This window comes from Rosa chinensis, chromosome 6 (assembly GCF_002994745.2).
Source record: "Rosa chinensis cultivar Old Blush chromosome 6, RchiOBHm-V2, whole genome shotgun sequence".
NCBI lineage: Eukaryota > Viridiplantae > Streptophyta > Magnoliopsida > Rosales > Rosaceae > Rosa > Rosa chinensis.
Genome location: NC_037093.1, coordinates 1,978,311 through 2,003,606, shown reverse-complemented (window position 1 = coordinate 2,003,606; position 25,296 = coordinate 1,978,311). Strand labels below are relative to the sequence as shown.

Sequence of the window (25,296 nt, the reverse complement as noted above, 5' to 3'; positions counted from 1 at the left end):
TTAACTCATGCTAATTGTGGAACTTTTGTAAACACATTTCTATGAGATGTAGTTTTATATGCATACTTCCGAAGCAGTGATTCTCCAAACTTCCTTGAGGCATAGACTCGTACACAACTAACAGTCTAACACAAGTAGACTTTGATCATCCTCGATGGGATCGAAACCAATTTAACTAAATTAGGATTGAGGAGTTCACCAATAAATAACTTGGGCCTGAGACATGATAAAGACCAAGCATTATCCTCCAATAATGGGAGTGAAGAGAAACTGTATGAATTCTGAATCATTGGTATGGAAATAGAACGATATATATGAGGCAAGCAGACAAGATCGATTAGAGTGAAAGGATAAAGTTTGGCTGACACGATCGACACTGAATCCAAATCTATTGTGTAGTAACTATAAACACATATTAATTAATAATATCGTAGAAAGTAGAATCTAGTGTTCAACATGCTAAGTTCTGTTGGGGTGATTTAGAAAATGAAGAACCCCTTGGTTATCATACATGCGCTTAGGTTGAGATAAATTCTTAATTTGTGTTCTTGGTTTGATGAGGGTGAAACAACTTTGGAAAACAATAATCTTTTTAAGTCTCTTCCAAAATATATCTCAAAATAAAAAGTTGAAAAAACAAAAGAGCTTCACGAGACTCTTGACCTACCCGCAATTAGACGTCCATTGTTCGTCTTAATCTTGGATTCAATCAGCTTTGCTTAATTTTATTTATGTTTTGATTGCCTTTTGATTTTATTGTTTCTTTTAAGGGATCTTGACTTTATATCGCCATTTAGATGTTTTTTTTTTTATTTAATAAATTTCTTCGATTGCCAAAAAAAAATCTATTACATATCTAACTAAACAACGATGAAATTGAAAAGAATTATATGAAGAAATGAACGAAAGCGAAACATCGAAGAATCAATAGTGTATGCGTAGAAGCTAGCTTTGATACCATATAAAAAAGAGAAGCAATGCGTCAATGGGATTTTTAGCTAAAAGACAAGAAAAAGATTTGCTAATACAAAATTACCATTACACCCTTCACATCCTTAACATATATCTCTGTTTTCTAAGCGAGGAGTTGGGTCACTTGGGTGCACATAGAAAATGGTGAGCCACAGAGGAGGTGGTGGTGGTGCGACTACTACCTCCAAAGCCCACCGCCTGGTGTTCATTCTCCCAATCATTATCATCTTTGGATTGCTTTCATGGGTTTTCACTTCTCACGTGGTGTCTACTCCAAAGTCTTCAACAAAGATTGGATCCAGTTTTGTTGTTGGTGTTGAAGTGTACGGTACTACACTGGAAAAAAATCACTCTCAGGTAAATGGGGTTTACATAATTTAAGATGGTAATATTTTCATTTCATTCCTGCTTTCTAACATATTTTACATGCATTTATTTTATGTTTGATGGTCTCGGTTTTCCCAGTTAGAGATCTCAAGGATTTCCATTAGTATTTTTTTTCTTCTAATTTTCGTTTTTGGACTCAACAATGATGCTCTATTTAAGTCCCTGTTTTTCCGGGATAATGTTTGTTATTAGTTTCTATTTTCCTGCAGGCTTCTGGTGTTTTTTTTTATTTTTTGTTTTTTTTTTTAACAATAAAGGGTTTGGACTTTGGACCGTTTATATTCCAAGAGTTACGTTCTGCAAATTTTGATCTCTCTCTCTCTCTCTCTTGTAGATCATTAATGGGACAAGACATTATACTAATCTAGAGAGGCTGGAGGGGCGTCTACGACGAGCTCGTGTCGCGATTAAGTTGGGAAACCGATCACAAGATTCCGACTACATCCCTCATGGACCAATGTATTGGAATGCTAATGCATTTCACAGGTATATTTCCCTGGCTACTTAGGAGTGTAAGGACTCGGATTCTAAGAGAAAAGTTGCAGATGACTTAGAGAGAGAAAAGAAACAAAAGTCTATACGATGAGCTATATGTTTCTGAATCTGATATCAGTATGATTCTGATTGTATTGTATCATATAATGAGATCATCAAGTTGAAAAGATGTACTGTATCATGCACAGTAACATATATATACCTCTCTGAAATTGCAGGAGCTATATTGAAATGGAGAAACAGTTCAAGGTGTTTGTGTATGGAGAAGGGGAACTTCCATTGTTTCATAATGGCCCTTGCAAAAGCATATATTCCATGGAGGGGAACTTTATACATGAATTGGAGGTGAATAAGCAATTTCGGACGCTAGATCCTGATAAGGCACATGTTTACTTTCTTCCCTTCAGTGTGACAATGTTGGTTAAGTATGTTTATGTGCCCAACTCACATGATTTCGGTCCAATCAAGCAAACAGTGAGAGACTATGCGAATCTTATCTCCACCAAGTACCCGTTCTGGAATAGAGGCCTAGCAGCAGATCACTTTATGGTTGCTTGCCATGATTGGGTATGGATAGTAGTCATAGTACCACTAGTATACATATATATTCATTTAATTACCAGGAGGAGCTTTGTTGAAACTTTAATAACTTGCATTGATTCTGTTGTTGTTTTAGGGGCCAGAAGTTTCAAAGTCTAATGATTATCTTGGTAGAAACTCGATTAGGGTGCTATGCAATGCGAATACATCTGAAGGCTTCAACCCTTCTAAAGATGTGTCATTTCCGGAGATCAACCTTCCAAATGGAAACACACATGGTTTAATTGGTGGACCTTCTCCAAGGGTACGTACTGTGCTAGCTTTTTTTGCAGGAGGACTTCATGGCCCTATTAGGCCTCTTTTGCTGGAGTTGTGGGAGAACAAAGATCAGGACATGATGGTGCACCAGTACCTTCCAAAGGGGGTTGATTATTATAAGATGATGAGAAAGAGCAAGTTCTGTCTTTGTCCAAGTGGGTTTGAAGTTGCTAGTCCAAGGGTGGTTGAGGCGATTTACACTGGCTAGCTGTGTTCCGGTGCTCATCTCAGATCATTATGTGGCCCCATTTGGTGATGCTCTGAACTGGAAATCATTCTCTGTTGAAGTTTCAGTTAATGACATTCCAAATTTGAAAAGGATACTCATGAGCATATCTACAAGCCATTATCTAAGAATGCAAAGAAGGTTGATTCAAGTGAGGAAGCATTTTGAGTTCAACTCTCCCCCAAAGCGATTTGATGTCTTCCACATGATTTTACATTCTATATGGCTCAGAAGACTCAATGTCAGAGTTCATGATGGCCTGCCAACTTGACCACTTTGAGTTCCAGCTAGTATTTAGCCGGTTTTTGGTTGGTCAAGTTTTTGTGTGCAGTGATATATAGGATGCACAGTAGGAAATGCTTTCAAGTGAAATCAAAGAAGCTTAACTTGTTCTGCAAGTCGTTAAATTTAAAAGCAGAAAAATTTTGTGCTCTTCTTCGTAAAGCCATGACTTAAATTTGGACCTGTGCAGCCAAATTGTCTTTACTTAGCTGATGAATATTGGACCATGTATAATTTCATGCAGCAGTATCATCTCCTATTCAGAGTGTTTGTTAATAGTAGTTCTCTTATATATCATCAATAGCTAATTTTCTCAAGCATATGATGTATACATTGAAAATAGTGTTATGTTTTTCTGAAACTGTCTGGTAAGGAAAGATGTTTCTCTACAAGGTTACACTTAGGAAAATTACACATGATGATGTCCTCATGACAATAGTAGGTTGCCTAGTACCAAACACGCAACATCAGTCTCTTTCACAGTACCATCAACACCTTCCATTGTTCTCCCAAGTGATCTTCAATATCATGTGCTTGTTGATCTTGATGATTTCACCTAGACTGGTAAACAAGAATAGGTTCCGGCTGCCTTCTATTGATCATGCTATGCTGCCTAAGCAAAATCTGTTACGCTGACTCTCTTTCAAGGTGAGATTCATAGATATTTGAAAGGCTACTTTGCACTCTGTTAGGAAAAGCCAAAAGTGACATTTAATTTGTGATTCTGATATCATACTTGTGCCAACCTTCATTCGATTCCAAGACTTTCTAAGTCAAGCTGAAGAAGAATTTGGATACGATCATCCCATGGGGGTATCATAATTCCCTGCACTGATGACAAATTCCTTGATCCTATTTCTGGGGCTGAGAACTAATGAGTAAATGTTAACACGCATGCAGTTTGACATTAAGGCAGCTGATATTTAACTTCTTGATCAACATCATTTGCCTCTGAAGTAGATATGAGAATGCAGGCCACATATTCAAAAACTTTGGTTTTACTGTGTAGATTTCTTTACCCCTGTATAGAGATTTTATAGCAAAGACCAATGCACCAATTACAGTACAATAGAGTAGTAATTAAGCCATCAATATTTTAAGTTCATATTTCTATTTGGTCATATCTTTTGCCTCCAAATTAGTAGTAGCCAATGATTTGCTTGCTCCCCTAATTGCTACTTTAAAACAAGTATTGAGCCATTATCAAGTCAATGTAGCCATATTATCTCTCATTTAACATACTATAGTTAATATGGTGGCATACGTCCAAATTAATGTATTGAGCCATTATCATTTCCATGTAGCCATATTATCTCCTATTCAATGTATCAGTTATTACTTATCATATCATCAGTTGCTACATATATCCCGTTAATAAGTTACAAATTTTCAGGGAAGATTGAGTCTCCCAGTAAAAGTTTTACTTTCACTACCAGCTAATCCAGCTTGCTTATTACAGTAATCTTCAGAGCTCTATAGTATATATATTGATCATCGATCATTTGGTTTAATCCATCCACTATGTTTTCATGAAGTTTCTTAGGCAGAATTATATGCGTAAACTAAGAGGTAAGTAATAGGGCATGTAGGAATGTGCATACAGGGAAAGTTATAGGAGACCAGGAAAGCTAATTTGAAGAGCACTTGCCTATTTTTATAAGGAAAGTTAATATATACTTACCTATTTGGTCCGAATTATTTCCATTTAACCGCTTTTACCTACTGTTATTGTATTCCTAAAAGGAATAGGGCTTGTTACTTATTCGATCGTTTCTATAATTACACTCTCAGAGTTGGCAAAGAACCCAACATACTATTGCATCCAAACTAGAGAAGAAAAGCAGCAAGAAGTTTACAGATGGTGCATAATCCTACGTACTGTCGATATGGATCAGAAATTAATGAATGTCTTGACAATATTTTTGTTCTTAATGTTGGCGTTTACAACTAAAATTCAATCCTCTGTCGTCTTTGACGTGACAAGTGCAAAATATGGGGGAAAGCCAAACTCAGACATTACAAATTAAGGCTTTGCTGAAAGCTTGGACTGATGCATGTGCATCACCGAAGGAGAGTAAAGTTCTTGTTCCAAGAGGCACCTACGGATTAAAGGAGCAATTTTCAGAGGTCATTGCAAGGCTCCTATTGAACTTCAGGTCCGAGGCACATTGCAGGCTCCAAAACACACTAGCCGAGTCACGTCACCAGATACTTGGGTTGGTTTTCGGTACATTAATAGGCTCACCTTGTCAGGTGGTGGAACTTTTGATGGCCGCGGAGCACTCTCTTGGAAACAGAACGACTGTAACGAAAACAAAAACTGCAAATCTCGGGTCGTGGTAAGTTTAATATCTATTTCGATATATACACTAGTTAAGTACATGATTGTGCATTTGTGTTATTTATTTTTTCTGTCATATAATGCTTATGATGGACTGAAATATTTGTGCAGAACATAAGGTTCGACTTCGTCAACGATACAATAATTAAGGACATAACTTCACTAGACAGCAAGAACTTTCACCTCAACGTTTGCCACAATATTACTTTCCAACATGCAACCATCACAGCACCCGGAGAGAGTGTTAAAACAGACGGTATCCACATTGCACGTTCAACGATGTTCACTGTCGCTAACACCAGCATCGGAACCGGAGACGATTGTATTTACATCGGTGATGGGACTTCACAACTTAAATTTACCAATGTGACTTGAGGACCAGGCCATGGCATAAGCATTGGAAGCCTCGGAGGGCATCGCGATGAACAATCTGTAACTGGCGTCATAATCAAGAACGTAACATTCAATAATACGCAGAATGGTGCAAAAATCAAGACTTGGCCGGCCTCTTAAGCCGGGCTTGTGTCAGATACACACTATGAGGATATTACCATGGTTAATGTCAGCAACCCGATCATTATAGACCAAGAGTACTGCCCATGGAATTTGTGCAACAAGCAGATTCCTTCAAAAGTTAAGATCAGTAATGTGAGCTTCAAGAACATTAAAGGCACGTCCACAACTCCGCTTGCGGTAAATTTTATTTGTAGCAGGAGCGTGCCATGCGACAATGTGGAGATTTCGGGCATTGATCGCACGTATACTGGACATAAAGGACTAATTAATTCACAATGCTCCAATGTCAAACTGGCGACAATTGTTAACGTGACAAAGGTTCTTGCTTGTGGTAACCATCCACCAATAATTACATCAAAGAACCACACCAAGAGTCATACTTCAACAATTAGTCGATCAAACTGATTCTGTTGTAGGGAATGAGCCAACCAGAGGTCATCATCGTAAGTATGCTCTGATTGGGACGTCCTTGGCCCCAGAAAGTGATGATTACTTTTCAACAGTGTCGTCCTCCGCTCCAAAGAGTCGCAGTACTTATGGGTGGCTACAACCGATGCCATAGTGCAGCTACTAATTTGGGGTTTCTGGCTTCCACTTCATGGGTGACTGTAGTTGGACGTCTTATTCCTTATTCAAATTGAGACAATAAGATCTACAACTAATTATGTGTGTGTGTGTGTGGGTGGGTGGGTGTGGATATAGAAAGTCAGAAAAGACTATATGCATGCATATATCATATTGGTGCAATAAGTTTACTCATCAAATTAATAATATGTCTTGCATGGAATAACTTTTCAGTATCTTTAGTAGTAATTACTTTATGTTACGATTTGCCTAGCTATGAGCTACACTTCCCTCAGTGACTGTTAAAGGTTGATGGTGAAAGGGACACAATATATTCAGTGTGACGTGATCCGGCCTAAACACTTTGCTAATTTCTTTGAACACATATTTTGTCTATGAAAGGTTACAAGGGATAGGAATATATATACACATGAGTGGCGGAGCCAGAAAATAATCTCAACTGGGGCATTTCAAAAAAAAAAAATCTAAACTTAAAATATATCAAAATTGTAATAAAAATAATAATTATAATAAGGTTAGGGAAAAATCAATATCTATTTTTGTACTTAAAAAGATCAATAGTTTTTTTAAATTACATATTTTATTAATAAAACTTATAATTTTTAGATTTTTAGATAATTTTTCATAATGGAAATATAATTATATTTGAATTTTGAAACTATATGAAAGAATATTATTAATGTTTTTTTTTCTGAGAAGAAATACTAGTATTAATGTTAGAAAAAAGAAATAAATAAAAAAAATATTAGCACATTGCTGAGAGGAGATAATAAAAAATCGAAAAAGATTAACACATTGCTGCTACCAGCAATCGAACCAAAGACCAACCTTACATAAGTATGTGCCCCAACCACTGCGACAAGGCAGTACTTAGTTCCTATATTGAACCAAATAATATATACACTTAAAATCTCACTGGGGCACGGGACCCACCGTGCCCCAATGTGGCTCCGCCCCTGCACACACACAATGATTCTCGGTTACGGACGTCCGTAACTTTCAAAATCTGCGGATTTCCAACGTTAGCCGTTGGATGTAGTTAAATGAAGCTCCACGGCCATGATTAAAAGAAGAAGGCATGGGTCATACGGGTTGGAGATTCAAATGGATCCGACCCGAGTCTTATATAAGACCAACCTAGAACTAAGCTAACTCCCGCTCTTTTGACAATTGATCTCTTTGATCTCCCGCTCTTTCATTCCCTCTACCTCTAAAATATTTTGATTCCCTGTGATGTTTCTGAAGAGGGAGAGAGAAAACTGTTGCTGCACCCTTTGGTTTTAAGGACAAAGGCACTCATAATTCAGGTATAGATTTAACGAAAGCTTGTTCTGTCTTCTTTCTCTGTTGACTTTGGATTTGGTCAGGATGATGGGGCCTTGAATCGATAAAAACTAAAACTGGTTTCTCTGCTGACTTTGGTTTGGGATTCTATGTGTAATTATCAATCTAGTTTAATTGGTTTGCCATTCATTCACTGCCTTGATTATAAAATTGTAAAGTTCATGTAGTTTAATTTTATGTGGTTTCATTGTTTTGCAATGAAAAATTATAGGTCGGGGACTATGTTTCAGGCAATGAATTTAGGGTCAGTTTCATGTTCTGCTGAGACCACCGAAGTGTACACTCCTCAAGTAGCGGATGAGTTGAAGCCTACAAAAAACCGTCAATTTAGGACACTAGATGAGCTTTTTGAATTTTACAACAAGTATGCTTTTGAAGCTGGGTTTAGTGTTCGGAGAAGTTCTACTGCCAAGAGTAAAGATGGTTCTGAAACTATAAGACAAGAACTTTGTTGTCGCAAAGAAGGGCATTCACAGAAACATACGGCTCTGCCAAAAAAGCGGAAAGGGATCATAAGAACTAGTTGTCTAGCAAAGATTGCAGCTGTGAAGAGATGTGGCATATATGTAATCACTCAATTTACGGAGGCTCATAACCATCCTTTGACAACTCCAGAGAGAGTTCATTTGTTACCATCTCATCGTCAAGTTTCAAATGCTACCAAATGCTTAACCATGGAACTTGGACTGGTAAATATTCCAACCCACCAACAAATCAGTTTGCTTGAAGTTCAATCGGGAGGAATTGAGAATATGGGTTGCATAGGGAAAGATATATACAATTATGAAAGAGATAAGCGAGAAGAGTTGAAAGGACATGATGGAGATATGTTGTATGCTCATTTTTTAGCACAGCGGGAGAAGAATTCATTTTTCAATTTCAAGATAGAGGAAGACAATGAAAATAGAATCAAACATTGTTTTTGGGCAGATGCGACCTCTAGGAGGGCTTATAGTTTCTTTGGGGATGTAGTTATCTTTGATACAACATACAACACTAACAAATATCGGCTGATATTTGCACCACTATTAGGGGTTAACCACCATGGTCAGACCATTATGTTTGGTTGTGCATTCTTAGGTGATGAATCCACAGAGTCGTTTGTTTGGCTACTAAACACTTTCTTAGAAGCAATGCCAGGAGGAATTCCCCCAAAAATGATAATTACTGATCAAGATCCTGCTATGAAGATTGCCATTTCCCAAGTTCTTCCTAACACATTCCATAGGTATTGCAGTTGGCACATATTAAATAAGTTTTCAGAAAAGATAGGTGCAGTGAAATGTAATGAATATTATGATGACTTTAGAAGTTGTGTGTGGAACTCTGAGATGACAGAAGAATTTGATAAGAAGTGGAAGGAAGTTGTTGAGAAGAGTGGTTTAAGTGACAATGGATGGCTTCAATCAATTTATGACATTCGAGCATCATGGGTGCCTGCATACTGTAATCACATTTTCTCGGCCGGAATGTCAAGTAGCCAACGTGCTGAAAGTTGTCATTCATTTTTCAAGAAGTATGTTGACCACAAAAATTCATTACTAGACTTTGTGATTCGCTTTAATAGAGGACTTGTACATCAACGTCATCAAGAGTTAGTTTCTACCCATATTGATGCAAATGAAGAGCCTCAGATGAATACCCCTCATCCTATGGAATCTCAATTGTCTAGAATTTATACTCGTGCCTGTTTCCAACAATTTCAAAGTGAGTTCTATATTAGCTTTTTCAATTACAGGTTTCAACTTATGAGAGAGGATGACAATCAAAGATTGTATTTGGTCAAGAAAAGAAGTGATCAGATTCAAAAGGATCGGGAAATTGTTTATGACAAGCATACGGACCTTGCTTCATGTACTTGCAAAAAATTTCAAAGTGAAGGAATCCCCTGTAGGCACATCTTGGGATATTTGCTGAAAGTTCAGGAAGTAGATTACTTGCCTGACCAATATATTTTGAATAGATGGACTAAAGCTGCAAATGCTACTGTAGTTAAGGACCTAGATGGGTTGGAAATAACAGATATAAATGCATTGGTGGTGAAGCGTAGTAAATTATTTCATCATGCTTCACTTGTTATTGATAAAGTCCTTACAAGTCCTCATGAAGCTCAGACCATGTTTATAGAGGCTCTTGACAATGTTCTTGATAAGCTTAAACAAATGCAAGTCAATAGTAGTGAAAGTGCAAGTATCGGTAAGAAGTTGCCAAGTGATGTTCAACATAGGTATAATGAGCCAAAGATTATCAAAGCAAAGGGTTCAGGAAAAAGGCTTAAGAAGTCAAAGGAGAAGAAAGAGAGAAAGAGAATTAGTACAAGGAAATGTCATGGATGTGGTTTGTATGGGCAATTACATGATAAACGGAACTGTCCGGCGCTTAATATGCCTAACGATAGGTAACGTTGTGAAGAACTTTGTTTATTCCTTGTATAATTTCATTTTTTATATGGGGATGTAGTTAATTAGATGTTATTTTCATGTAGTTCTGTTCTTGACAAATATGCGAACAAGGATGAAGATGATCACGAGCCAATATCAACTGATGAAGATGAGGACCCCAGTTCCTTCGATGAAGATGATGACAATTAAGTTCCCCTGCTTTTTGCAGCATAGTAGCAGAGTATAAAGAAGGAAAGAGTTGAGCAGAAAAAAGTTTGTCCTTGGTTTTGTAGCATAGCAGCAAAGTATAAGCAGTGATCAGATTGAGCAGAAAAAGTTTTTTCTTTGCTATGTTATATTAACTAGCTATCATTGTCTGCCATTTTGTGAACAATTCAATAGTTTTGGATATTGAGGTAAGATCATCGACTTGGATTCTGAAATAGATGGAGTGCTCTGTTTCGTCAAATTAACCAAGTGCTCTGTTTACAAATGAAAAAAAATGGTGTATATACTGTTACGAATGGTTGTATTGAATTGTGGAGTTCTGGATTGTATTTCTTGTTTGTTTCATTTCGGCACAGTACTTTTATTTGGTCAATTGGTCGTGTTGGGGACAAATTAACCCAACTGCCTTGGTCCTTGAATCTAAAGATGTGGTTCATTCTGCAGAAGTCCCTAGATCTTGAATAAGGAAGAAGTGATGCGATATGCCCCAAAAGAGAGGGAAAAAAGAACAATTTTTCTTCGTATGTTTGTATGAGAACTTGTTTGAGCTAGCGTTCTATTGGGGTTGTAAATGCAGAGTGCAGCATGTGAACAATTGGCAGGTGATGTGTGATGTATTGATTAGAAGGTAGCTTGTGTACCAAGATGACCACCTTATCATTAATTGCTGGAAACTGTGCAAGAGGAAAAGCAAGTGAAGATCGTGGATTTGAATTGCTAACATACATAATACATATTTGTTCTTTCCACAATTGTTCTGATTTATCTAACATACATAATTGTTCATACATAATAGTTCTTTCCACAAAAACTACGAATGAGCAATAGTAAGCATCAAAAATCCCAACTCCTCCACATATAACACAACGACCCATCACACTTCTGGCAGAGCGGCCCAATGACAATCCCTAGTTGCTTCCTGCACATGATCAAATCAGGGTGATGCTTGGTCATCGTTCACTATGCTATAATCTGCATAGATGTAACAAGTATTAGCATTTGTACCTTCAATTAATATAAGACAAATTGATTTAGCTCAGGCACAGAAACATACATAAAGGAAGATATATGGAAGGTGATGTTTTATCACTTTATGTTGAACTATTGAATCCCAAAACTCAAGCTACTAATAAACTTCTAAATCCCATAAGTATTTGCAGCCTTGATAAACACTCAACTTGGCCAAATTGGGAGTGAGTACTTTATATTTCTTCCTAAACAGTTAGCAGAATCTGAACAGCAGTCTAATGTGATTAGAAAAGAACCGAAAGTATTAGATTGTTGTCCAAAAGTACCAGTCTAGTCTCTATTCTCCTAAACCCTATGACTATCCTATCTTCTCAAACCATATTGAATCCATCCTATTGGCAGAATCCCAACAACAATCTAATAGGTACACAAAGAGAGAGAAATATGAAAAGTTTCTCAATTTTAAACATGGATGAAGAGCCATTGCTTGAACTGATGCCAAGTTAACAACTTGTCAACTTCGATGGCAAGAGAACATTACCCACAACATCTAGAAACAGAGCACGTTAAATTAACATGTCAGAGTGTTGAATTATTGCATCACACAATTTCCAACTATCATCAATTGCAAAACTTGATAACAAATCAAACTAAAAGCCATACCAATAAGAAAATTAAACTAAAACCATACCAATAAATTCGAAACCATTGTTCCCCAGTGGCTCAGCCCTCAGTTGAGTCAGTTCCTCACATCGAATTGGAAGAAAGAGAAGAAACCCACAATAAATTGTAAGCAAGAGAGCACGTTTCAGACTTCCAGTGTTCCAGAGCAAGTTAGCAAAGCCTAAATCAACACCCACGAAATTGAAATCGACATCAATTCTTAACCCTAAAAATTTCCCCAAATTGAATTGAATAAATACAACAAAATTGAATCTTACACTACATTCAATCGATTGCCCCAAAGAAGAAGAGCAGTAGAAGAGAAGGAGCCTTCAATCTCTGAGACTCTGAGAGAAGAAGAGAAAGGAATGCAGCACCTTGCTGCCTTGCTCGACGATCGTGGTCAGCTGGTCGCCTGGATTTGGACTCGAGGTGGTCTTGAAGGATTGAAGGAGTGAAGCTCTCCAGTACGCAGCAACCTTGAAGTAACTGAATTCAGGTCGGGAGTTGGGGAGTTGAGGTGGGCTTGAAGGACTGAAGAAACGGACGAAGTTGTGCTATTCTTTGTTCTAAAGAAGACAACTTGAGAACCATCGAGATTCAACTCAAACCTTTGCAGGTGGGTTTTATATTAAATCCGGGTCGTATCAATTAGCCATTTTTTTGCTGCTTTAATCATGGCCGTGGAGCTTCATTTAACTACATCCAACGGCTAACGTTGGAAATCCGCAGATTTTGAAAGTTACGGACGTCAGTAACCGAGAATCATTGTGTATATATATATATATATATATATATATATATATATATATATTAATCAAATAAGAAATTAGACGATAGTAGTTTCTCGGAAGCAGATGATGTATTGTATGATCAAAAAGAGAGGAAATTATTCTTTTCAATGGGGAGTTGCACAAAGTCGTACCATGATCACAATCTTGGTGGGGGCTAAGAGAATATTGAATCTGTTCATTAATTAGTCAACCTAATGAAGTTAAAAGTAGTAGATTATAGATAAGACCTCCTATGACAAGTTTCTAAAACTTTGAAAATACCCTGTGATAAAGAGTACTTGTCTGTACTGTCAATTCTACAAAGTCTTCTATCCAGCACCGACCGATGTAACATCAGCTGTACTCCCAACTAATAATACAGAAGAGAATAATTTTTGAAATATATATTATAGGGCGTGATGGTATTCAATTATTTCTCTTGTAATTAATCTGATTTTGCTTGCTGATCGAGCATATATGACAGATTTGTATGCACTTTGATCATTTGGAAAATGAAAATCAAAACATACGTATTGCATTACTGTAAACCAAAGTGGTACATATAAGGCAGAGAAGCTCAAGAAACAAGTTCAAGATGCCTCTGAAACATTAACCGTACAAACTGATAAATTACAAAGGCTGCTTAATTTCACCTAAAAACCCTTTTCCCTTGCATATAGCTTATGCATAAGCAAAGGACAAAATACAGGGGTGGGTAGAAAAACATCTTATAAGAAGCTGTGAGATCACTTCCTTAAACAGGTGGGTAGCATAACATGGTAAACAAGTTAACCATGCAAAAAAAATTGAAGGAAAAGAACCCTCCTGCAATACTAATCTGACAGCAAAAAAGCTTGAAGGTACTATGTCTAACTTGGTGATATAATTGCTGATCTCGGAAACAGAAATTCTAAAAAAGCGTAAACTTGGACCGGTTGGATAGTTGAGGACTACTCATCCTTATTATTGTGAAGCTTCTGGCAGGAGCATAGAAACTTAGAAAGAGATTTCTATGTGTGAAGTTGAGGCTTCATTTCACATGAACAAGTCGAAAGCGGAGCGTAGATTCTTGACGACATCCTTCACTGAGAGACAGAATTCCACTTCCATCTGCCAAAGGTAATCATGGTTTTATATAACTTTGGATGTAAACTACATACAAAACAAATTTACAATATATATAGATAGACATAATATAATTACCTGAGCAACAATGGTTACATCAAGAACAGAACTACCAAATGTCATGACACTGCTATTGATCAATTTTAGTTGCAGCTTCTCAACCTCAGCAATTGTTTTTTCAACAACTCCTTTTCTTTTCTCACAGTGAACTCTTATCATGACATTGTTGTCACAGAATCTTGCTTCAATTTCTGGCAGTGTCTCCTCAAATGAAACACTGGAGTTGTTATCATCCGAAGAAGAGTTATCATCATTTGCAATGAGCTGTGATCTTTTCACAGAGACGACTGATTCCATCTTTTTCACTCTCGTCTGCTCCTCAAGTGTCTTTACCTTCTCCTGTAGTTGCTTGATGTATTTGATAGAATCTCCTAGAACAGAAGCCTTGTCCGTCTGTCAAAGTGAGAAAGTTCATTAGGAAAAAAATAATCTGTTCAGCATGCTACCATTATATAGTTTCATCATAATATTATTCTTCGTTAAAGTAGCTGCATGGTGATATGTTCAAGTTCATACTTGTGTCCTTTACAGATTTAAGCTGGATAGAGTCTTTTACCTTTTTTAGGCCAGGAACCATTGCAGATAAAGCAATGAACCGTTGACTAAGCTTCTCTCGCCGCTTCCTTTCTGCAATTATGTGATCTTGAGTTTGCGAAAGCCTAGTGTTTGTGCTGATCCTGTTTGTTCCCTGACTGGCCTTCAATGAAGAGTTTTGGTTGCCAAATGAACCTTGAGAAACCAATATATCAGAAGGGAAATGGTTGATGTTCTTTGAACATACTGCCGTCTCCTCCTTAGGCTTAACAACCCCCACTTGGTTTGTGTTGTATGAATTGACAAAGGAGAGAAGGTTTGGCAGGGAAGCAAACTGGTGGTTCGATGGACTCCAGTTGTTGGGTTTGAACTGTTTCATGGGTCTATCAATGGAACTCAGAGAAGTATTGGTAGAAGATTTATGGTTTAAAATCGGGTGGCAGTGAGACTGTTGCAAATTCTCTCCAAAGGCAGCTGATAATGGTAGCATGCTGAGCTCATCGAGAGAGTTCATGTGCCACTGGTTGACGAAGAAGGGATCCTCCATTCCCTGCAAATTAAAAATTTTCTTTAATTAAGTTTATGGAACACTTGCTCCCCAAACCATCAAATTCTGCGAGACATTACATTGAACAGCCAAATGGCACAAAACTAGGTCATCTTTCACCAAAAGAATGAAACTTCTTGCAACAACTTCAAAGCACTAACAATCATAAGAAAAAGTTTACTATGTGCGAAATAATTCTTGAATTCTCAGACAAATATAGCAGAACCACGGTCTCTGCCTTTGTTAAAAATTCGAGAAGCAAAAAGGGGTGGAGAATAGCCTTTACCAGTTCAGTTAGTCCTCTTATCGACGAAATCTCCATCAGCTTAATTAGCTTCTTTTGTTGCTGATCTAAACCTGGATCAATCAAGGAGCCTGCAACAAGTTAGTACTTTAGCCTTCAACACACACTATGAATTTAAAAGGACATTCTCTGATCAACTAGTAGTAGTAGAAATACTATTGGTAATAATAAAGCTTACCCTTCAACAAGGATACCAAAGCTTATTCTTCTGGATACCAAGGCCTTGAGCTTGTTGCTTCATCTTTTATAGCTCTATTCTCTCTGTCTCTCACGGGGCACGTAGCTGATGTGAAATCGATCAGGACCAGACCGCAGTAGCCATTGAAATAAGGAGCAGATCGACCCTAATATTACCATTTAAATTATTTAATTAGTGTTCCTATTATTGTCTTTTCTCTAATTGTTTGAGGTTAAACTACAGCAAGGATGATTAATTAGTCATTTCAAACAAAAAAAAGAAAAAGAAAAAAGGATGATTAATTAGCTTAAGTGGGACTTTCTAATCAGATTAAATAACCATTTAGGGATTCATGTTTGTTGCTTTGTGGACTTTAAGCAGGATCCCACCAACTAGCCGTTGAAATTTTCATTCAAGGTTTGCTCATGAAGCAACAAAGGTATTAGACAACGTGGTCCCTCACAAGGTCCTAATCACGAAAGCCAACCCTTGGAATTATTTTCCACATTCAAAACGCAAGAGTTTCAAAGCCAATTATGAGTTAAAAAAGATGAATGAGGTGGGTGATTAGGTCATTTAAATAAGCCTCTGATTATGACTGCTCAGAGAGTTCAGACGCGTCATTTAGATTTTTTAGAGGTGTTGGTTGGTCAGTAAGGAATTTACAAGTATTAATGAAACTTATGCTGCTCAGATGGGAACCTCCCATTGACTGAGGTCGGCATTTATGTTTATACAAGTTATAAAGTTATTGTGTAGTCGTCCGTGTTGCAACAATGACTTAACTTATGATCTTATGCATATCATATTCGAATCAACACGCATTATTCGGTGAATAAAAAATCTAAAAAAATAACTTCACTTTTTTTGTACACCAAACATGTGTACGTACGTATCACTAGTACATATAATCATATCGATTGAGATCATATTTTAAGCAAAAATTATGTAGTTCTTTTTTCGGACAATTTAAATGTGATTCGTGCTATTCATGTATATTTGTGTTCATACAAAAAGAAAGTAGTCAAATTTAGTTTCATACACATTGCGTTCTCTCTACATTCACATTCATGATCATTTAGCTTTCTATATCGATCTAGCTAGTTCACCCTCTTTTGCTTCTAGAAGTTTAATATGCGCTTGCATATGTCGGCCGGTCCCGAACGGAACATCCGCAAAAATTGATCCAGGCCACGACGGAATTCAATTTTGTAATACAGCCCGTTAAATCTTTAGTTGATTTATGCAAAGATTATTTTTAGCAGTACATCAATTCAACCGAGTTATCTGCTACCTAACACAAGCAAATGAAGTTTGTTGAATTCAAAGCGAAAGAACCAAAAATTTTGATCATCAAATTACATATAGGGTGTGGCTATTTTCACTCTACCATTTTCTTTGCTCACTCTACTTGCTCATTACACCCTATATTTTAATTTCAATTATTAAATATATTTATGTAACCCATTTCTATTTCCAAGAATATCTTTATATGACATATCCAATTAAAAAAGATTTTTTTTAATGAAAATATCGCATTTAATTTATACCAATAAAAAAACTATAATATATTAAAGTTTCCTAGCAAAATTATAATCTAATTTTCTTCTATTTTTTTAATTTTTTCTTTCTCCTTCAATGTTCATCTATTTCAATATATGTTAAAAGATTAGTTAGTTAACAACTATATGAAGAAGATATTGAGATTTTTCTTTCGTGTTTTAAATTTTCACTTTCAGTGTTCACAAAATGTATTGCAAAGATTTTGATATAGTTAACACTAATGATTTTGTGAATTAAATAATGAATTCTTGATGAATAGGTAACAAAAAGACAAAAAAAAAATAGTAACAAATGCAAGTTTGGGTGGAGAAGATGAAGATTAATGTTATCCAATGAGACATTAAGTAATCTTTTTATTTAATTCATTGGTTATTTATTTATTTTTCCTTACAAATTTTGATTTTAGAAAATTAATGCACTTAGTAGTTTTTTTACATTTAGGTAATATAGTTTTTTAATAATTCAAATATTTGTAGAGTGAACTAAGAAAATGATAAGATGATAATTAATAGACGCACCCTTACATTATTGAAAATGAGATGTCCACTTCAGACTCCGCGTGTGTTGTGGAAGAACTTAATTGGAATTCAAATCCAAAATCGTTGGAGTTGGATTTAGTATTAGTTAATTTGGATTTGGGTTATGATAGGGTAGTTGACATTTGACAACATGGTGTGGTGACTAACAGTAGTACTCAGCTTATAGCTAGATTTACAGTTTACGATATATCCACCTTGATGTTTCACATCAAGCACTCAAATTAAACTTTCTTGAAGATTGCAAGCTCTTACGTGTCGCTAGCTTTTGGCTGTGGCCAGCTTAACTAGACCAAGAGGGTGGAAAATAAGCAGATGCAAGAAATTAGCTGCAGGCAATAAAAGCCGTATAGGATGAAGGAGAGGACAAAAGTTGAATGGATCGGAGTTATTTACAATTTCCTGGAAATTCTTTCTAACTATTAAGTAAATCATTCAGCGCGCCTAGAGGAAGAGGAGCCAATCATTTTGAGGATGATCGGAAACGCACTTAAAATTGAACATAGACATGTTTTCTTAGGAATTTTCATTAAATACTCCGTCATTTTCACTAAATCGATCTACATGTTCTTTCAAATAATAGCATTGATTTTCCATTAATTTATTATTAATTGTTATCATATACATTTTTAATAAATAAAAAAATCATGCTCATATAAGCAACAGTTGTAAGGATTATGGAAACAACTTGATCTCAATCACATATATTAAGTTCACAGATAGAAATTATAACAACTGAAGATACCTCTTCTAGCAAGCTACTTTGCTACATCACCAAGCATAAATAACATCCTCTTTGGGACACCCACAAGCCATTGTGAGGCCCAACCTAGACATGCATCTTGTAGCCCTATGTTTAACCTACGCTACGGTATCCGGAAGTGGCAAATACGTCACCGGGAAGCCACCGTCCCGGCCTTGCAAAGTTGCCTTCACAAACATGCTTTCTAGACTAGAATAGTGATTTCTACATCCCACATCTACGAAAATGTAAAGGAGATGACTTCCTTCACCTATAAAAGGAATGCCTCCTCCCACAACTCAATCGACTCCATTACACACTTTGTAATCCCCCTTAGGCCGCAAGGCCTAAACACACATAGTACAATATTCAAGTGGACGTAGTCTCCCACTAAGGTGGAGACGAACCACTATACTTTGCTTCTGTCGTTCTCTCTCTCTCTTTCTCTCTAAAGCTAACTAGAGACCCCGCGGACTCTAACGTTAACATTGGCGCTAGAAGCACTCGGCCTTCCTTGCCTTGTATTCTCAATCAAGCCTTACATCCGCCGCTATCTATCCTAGGCGGTAACAAAAAAAATTCAAATATAAATTTGTTCCCTGTGCTTGCAAAGATCCAGGTCAACTCTAGTCAACGCCCTTCAGGGCTGATCAAGTTCGGTCAACGCTGAACAAACGTGGGCAACGAATAGTCAACACCAGTAACAAAAGTCAACGCTGAACTAAAAAAAAAAAAAAAATTTGCCGCTAACTTCCTCTCCACACCCAGAAGACTTCTCCGGGCACCTATGGATAAGCACCAGCGGCACACCTCCGCCTGCATCGTGCCTCGGCTTAGCTCAAGATCCCTCCGCCGAGCTCCAAGTGAGCAGCAGGCTTCACTGCCACCACCAGCCAAGCCTCACCGCCGACCACAACCAACGGCAAAATCATCGCTAAAACACCACCGGCGGCTTTGCAGGCCTAATTGCCATTCTCCGCCAGCCTAGCTCTGGCCATGACTTCCGCCAGCTACCTGCCACCAGCGGCACCGTTAGCTCCCATCACCAGCCAAGGCAACCTCCACAGCTTCCTCCGCTGGCCACCGCAGCTAGCAAAAGCTCCGCTCCGCCGAGCACCACTGCTCAGCATACCCTCCGCTCCGCCCAGCTCCGTCGTGTGCTCCGCTGGCACCATCTCTGCTAGACACCACCACCAATGGAGCTCCTCCAACACCAGTGGCTAGCCAGCGACACTACTGGGGAGTACCTCCGCCAGCGGCAGCGCCGACATCTTCCACCAAGCATTGTCAGCGGCAACGCCAAATTCCTCCACCGAACTCCTTCTTCGGCAGCGATAAAATTCCTCCGTCGATACTAAGCGCCAAGCACCATCCACCCAAGAAGAGTTCCGCTGAGCTCATGAACTCCGCTAGCCGGACAGCGCTAGCAAGTCGACCTCCGCTGACTATCATCACCGCCGGCTATCCTCTGCCAAGTACAGTTGAGTTGTCAGCTGGACTTATCTTATCACATCTCCGAGCACCCAATTTGAGCTTCTCTATTCAAACAGCGGTTTCACCACTAACTTCGTCTGTGGTCAGAGCAACAAAACAAAAGAAAGCTAAGTTCCTCTCGCTTTATATCCATGATTCTCATTAACACAAAACACCAGACACCTATGTTTCGCAACTGCATGATTCTTACTTTGCTGCTACTTGCCAAAAGCATGACGTACTTTGACACTTACCCTGTCTAAGCACTGGCCACATATATATGTCATTGCTTTGTTTATGCTTTGTGTGTGCACTTTGACAGTAAGACTCACAGCTAATGGTTGACAACAAACCATGCTTGCTTAAAGTTCAATCGCAATTTCCATGTGATAATCACCTATTTTGAGTTTGGCATCTCATGATCAAAGTACATCAGTTTCAATTTTAGCTTCACCTACTTAAATTGGAAGTCGAACTTATCCGCCACAGGCAATGGACCGTCATGCTCGGCCAATTCTGCTAGCCTCCAAAATGGGCATAAGATAAGTCACTATGTCTTATCTCTTCCGCTCTTGCAATTAGTGCTATTGCCATGTCTATACATGTCTCCATGACCCTTAAGCATGCCTATAAAATGTTATTAGCAACTTTACTATAAGTACATGCTACACACATACATGCTTAGATTCACTTTCATGTGACATGCATCTAGAAGCTTGTGACACTTACGACTTAATTAAATATGCTCGAATAAACGACTTGCTCGGGTTGCGACTTGCTTGGGTATCGAGTATGGCCACGACTTGCGCTTGGGCCATGCCCCGCATGCTCGCACAACACCTACACACTCAACTACACCCAACTTGCTCAACTACACCCAACTTGCTCGATCATGTCCAACATGCTTTACTTAAGCCCCAAGTTCACAAACACTTCATACTATGTCACCGGGACTACTCCCACAATTTTCTTTGGACACCCATTACACTTGCCACTATCTATTGTGCGTGTTATATGGCCATAAGATCCACATCTACAAATACCAATATTTTACATGTTCATACACATTAATGGAATATTGAATTCTTCTACCATTTGTCGCTTGCAACAAATCAAATTCTTTTCGCATTCCATTAATACGAGCGGTAACCAATACAACAAAGCATTCTACATATGCGCGTTTTTTGTCTCATTGTGCAGGTTGGACGAGTCCCTTCTTGCTTAAGGAGTTCAGGGACTTGTAGGGGCTCCATGCCGCTTGGTTACTTATGCTTGATGACTTCATGATTATAACTCTCCACCCAAGAAGCTCCTCTTACTCGGGGACTTCGGGGACTTGTAGATACCTCTACTAGCAAGCTATTTTGCTACATCACCAAGCATAAATAACACCCTCTTTGGGACACCCACAAGCCATGGTGAGGCCCAACCGAGACATGCATCCCGTAGCCCTATGTTCAAGCTACGCTACGGTATTCGGAAGTGGCAAATACATCGCGGGGAAGCCACCTTCTCGGCCTTGCAAAGTTGCCTTCACAAACATGCTTTCTAGACTAGAATAGTGATTTCTACATCCCACATCTAAGAAAATGTAAAGGAGATGACTTCCTTCACCTATAAAAGAAATGCATCCTCCCACAACTCAATCGACTCCATTACACATTTTGTAATCCCCCTTGGGCCGCAAGGCCCAAACACACATATTACAATATTCAAGTGGACGTAGTCTCCCGCTAAGGCGGAGACGAACCACTATACTTTGCTTGTGTCGTTCTCTCTCTCTCTCTCTCTCTCTCTCTCTCTCTCTCTCTCTCTCTCTCTCTCTCTCTAAAACTAACTAGAGACCCTCGCAGACTCTAACGTTAACAACAACTTAAAACTATGCCTCGTTGTACTCTCCATACTTAAGTAATAATATTTTGGGTGGGAGCACTACTACTGTTATCTAACGGGTGCCTTGCCCATCTTTGAAAACGAAAAAAAAACTGTGTATTTATTCTCAGCCGTCATATTTACTTGACCTTATGGTCTTTTCAAAATTGTCCCTTAGATGAGCAACTCTATTTGAAAATAGAGAAAATTAGATATAAACTCAAAAAACTTGTATTAGAGCAAGTTCACATGTTGGGTCACTAGGTCAGGGTCACTGGGTCAGACACTATTCACTACTTTTTTATGTTTGTTTTCACCCGTTGGATCTAAGTCAATTTCCAAACTAACCTGGGTCACTCTCTAAGTCAGTTTCCTGACCTATAAACTGACACAGAGTGACCCAGGTCAATTTAGAAGCTGACCCAGGACCTATACCCAATGGGTGGAAACAAACATTACAGTGTCTGATCCAGTGACCAATGACCCTGATCTAGTGACCCAACTGGTGAACTTGCTCTTACAATAATATAATTTTTCTAATCTACACTTAATTCACATAATTAAACCTTTCTTATAGTGATCAAACCTCATCCTTTCTATACAATATGTTTCTAGTCAAGAGCTTACCCACTATACAATCAAAATTATTGTAAGTTTCTCTCTCACCTCGAGAAACCCTAAGGCCCTCAACCGCTTGAATCTCATCTCGTCCAGCGGCACTCGGGCGTCTGTGCTAGCCTCCAGCCTTGCCCCTGCCACGGGGTTTGTTGCCGGATGGGAGATCTACCTGTCCAAAGGAGTCGGTCGGAGGAATATGCACGGGCTTCGTTAGATGGTTCCGCTGGGAGGGCGGTGACAACGATGTTTGTGCTTTACGGTTCGGTGAACGATCTCTACTGCTGGGTGTTTTGGATCACCGGAGCCATGGTTCTATGGTGGTGGGATTTCGAGGTCTAGTCAGGAATTGTTTTCTGAGCTAATGCATGTTGCGGCGATGTGGCTTAGAACGACTTTGATTGCCGGGATGATGGCTTGGCCGGGCGGCTCGTGGTGACTCCAGTCGGGTGATGTGGGTCGGCCAAAACTTGGCCAGACGGTGAGACACGACGAGGCTTTGGTGGAGAAGTTGGATTGGACCTTACCAGATTGCTGGGCTTGGTGCTATTCCTTGGTGGACTACCCTATTGGGCCACGAATAGTTGGGCTGGGGTTCTGACCTAGTCCATTATTTTGGGCTAAGCTTTAGGCCCTTGGCCCAACCTTATATTTATTAGCTTTGGTCTAATTTCTATGTAGGCTTTTTCTGGGGCAGTCTAGTGGATTTTTTTTCTATCTAGTTTAGTATTGGGTATTGGTCTTGTCGACTTAAGTCTCAGTGTCTCTAGTTATACACCAATTGAGGTCTATAGGCGAGTAGATTCACTGGTTTTAGGGTTAGGTTGGGAGGGCCGGGTTCTTCTATTTTCTAGCGCTTCCGGCGTGGGTACTAAGACCATCTGCCACCGTACCCTATAAAGCCATATATAGCCCATTACCCTCTCCCATGGTAAGGCATTCCACAATTCCCAAAAATTGTTTTTGCCGTATTGGACCATGTCCAAGCCATATATATCTTTCAATCTGGTAAGCCATCTCTATTTAATATTTTATTGTTTATTTCTTTTATTCCTCTTTTACCCCTCTTCATTCAACTTACAGCACTTTTATAGCCGTTGCATACCACTATTTGAATTATAGCTTACCGATTATACACTATGGTGGGAACTGCATGCAAAAGGTATCAAATATTCTCTAGAATATTCCCATGTGATAAGCCATATATGGCTATATACCCTATCAATTATACACTACGGTGGCTGATGCTCTAACACATCTTCTTATCTGTCTTATGGCAACGGAAGGGTATGTCAGGGCCATTCTGGCTTTTGACTTCTTTCAAAAAAAAAAAAAAAACCTCATCCTTTCTATATATTTTTCCAAATTCATTTATTTTCCTAAAACCCCATCACAAAACAATAGTAATCAAATCACACAAAACATAACATTTTTCACCTCACCACAATCTCAACAAGATTAGATATAAGAAAATTAGATATAAATCCAAAAAATAAAGTTTGTATTAGGAAAAATCCACCCATATATTTGTTTGTAATCTACACCCAATTCACATAATTGAACATTCCTTTTAGAGTATATGTCAATAATTAAGAATTTTCTCGTTTTTTAACTTCACTCTTTTACGGTTTTACCCTTCTGATTAAATAGGATATAATTTAAATAGAATCTGGTTTTAGAGAAACGGTAATTTTTCATTGTTGTGTGTTCTCATTGATAATAGGAGTCTCTTTATATAGAGAATTACAATACATATAATCTGAGTTGTACAAAGAAAGATAATCATACATTGAATGGATATCTCTAAGATTCTCAGAGATTATCTCTAATTAAAACTCTATTACCACTAGGTCAAGTAACCTAGAGTTTGGGTAAGACACACAATAGAGATTTACTTGAACAAATCTTCCTTTATTGTAGCCGGATGTTTGCTAAAAATCTGCAATATGTATAAACTGCAAAATATAAACTAAGTAATCTTACATGATGCATCTTGAGTTATCCATCTTAGTCTTCTTCTGATTCCACCTTTAGTTTTCTTGTTAGCAAATAAGACTAATAAAATGATGAGAAAAGATTGTGTATCAGCATGGACCAAAATATCTTATATATACAGCATAGTAGTGTCAGTTTCTTCTATCAAGAAAGTGACAATGCATTCCAATTACTTCTTTTCAAAACCAGATAATTAAAGTCTCATAACTGTATTTATGAATTTCAAAATTCTAACAAATGTGATAAATTGGACTAGAATAATTTTCTTAAGTCCTTAACTTATACTTGACATTTGAATTCAGAACTAAATCATATATAATAATGAATTTAAGTTCTATACAATGTGGTGTTCATCAAGTTTTCTTATAATATATAGCAAAAACAGAAATCTGACATCACCTGCCAGCAAGAATATTTGCAGAGGCATTCATTCTAACAATGAGAAGAAACGCTTCAGTCTATTCAAAAAAAAAAAACGCTTCAGCCAAGCAGCTCCAAAACACCGAAAGCTCACACTCCAGCTGAACAACAATGCTAAGCGGAAAAGACTATGGCCCTGAGTCTTGAGGAAGTAGTTGTCATCCACGAAATACGTAGAGTAAAAAAAAATTATTTTGAAAACGTTTTTTTTTTTTTTTCTCAACATATAGAACAATCCCACACTTATTCACAAATATAATGAATACGAGGAAAAAGATTTGAACTGTCAACTGTGGGCAATAAACAAGGAGA

The 25,296-nt window shown here is 38.0% G+C and overlaps 3 protein-coding genes, 1 long non-coding RNA gene and 1 pseudogene across 5 annotated transcripts; 3 read left to right on the top strand and 2 right to left on the bottom strand.

The window, feature by feature from the left end:
- The first annotated feature begins 1,113 nt into the window (after positions 1-1,113).
- Positions 1,114-3,511, top strand: LOC112169701 (annotated as a pseudogene).
- Positions 3,512-5,212: 1,701 nt separating this feature from the next.
- On the top strand, positions 5,213-5,936 carry LOC112169700 (exopolygalacturonase). The gene is made up of 3 exons (XM_024306753.1): positions 5,213-5,376; positions 5,460-5,559; positions 5,673-5,936. Exons 1-3 carry the CDS (start codon positions 5,213-5,215, stop codon positions 5,934-5,936), a joined length of 528 nt encoding a protein of 175 aa, XP_024162521.1.
- A 2,744-nt stretch (positions 5,937-8,680) lies between these two features.
- On the top strand, positions 8,681-10,597 carry LOC112169690 (protein FAR1-RELATED SEQUENCE 5-like). Its single transcript, XM_024306746.2, has 2 exons — positions 8,681-10,404; positions 10,492-10,597. The coding sequence occupies exons 1-2, from the start codon at positions 8,681-8,683 to the stop codon at positions 10,595-10,597; spliced, it is 1,830 nt and encodes a 609-aa protein (XP_024162514.2).
- A 712-nt stretch (positions 10,598-11,309) lies between these two features.
- Positions 11,310-12,428, bottom strand: LOC121050224. Its single transcript, XR_005802410.1, has 2 exons — positions 12,276-12,428; positions 11,310-11,587 (listed from the first exon to the last, which is right to left on the bottom strand). It is a non-coding gene; the product is annotated as an uncharacterized LOC121050224 (long non-coding RNA).
- Positions 12,429-13,556: 1,128 nt separating this feature from the next.
- Positions 13,557-15,897, bottom strand: LOC112173586 (transcription factor bHLH25). Of its 2 annotated transcripts, none has more exons than XM_024311246.2 (5): positions 15,769-15,897; positions 15,573-15,661; positions 14,762-15,289; positions 14,224-14,598; positions 13,557-14,130 (listed from the first exon to the last, which is right to left on the bottom strand). In XM_024311246.2, the coding sequence occupies exons 2-5, from the start codon at positions 15,606-15,608 to the stop codon at positions 14,056-14,058; spliced, it is 1,014 nt and encodes a 337-aa protein (XP_024167014.1). In that variant the 5' UTR covers positions 15,609-15,661; positions 15,769-15,897; the 3' UTR covers positions 13,557-14,055. The 2 variants fall into 2 exon arrangements, with proteins under 2 accessions (XP_024167014.1, XP_024167015.1); XM_024311247.2 differs by having other exon boundaries at positions 15,573-15,643.
- Between the last annotated feature and the right edge of the window lie 9,399 nt (positions 15,898-25,296).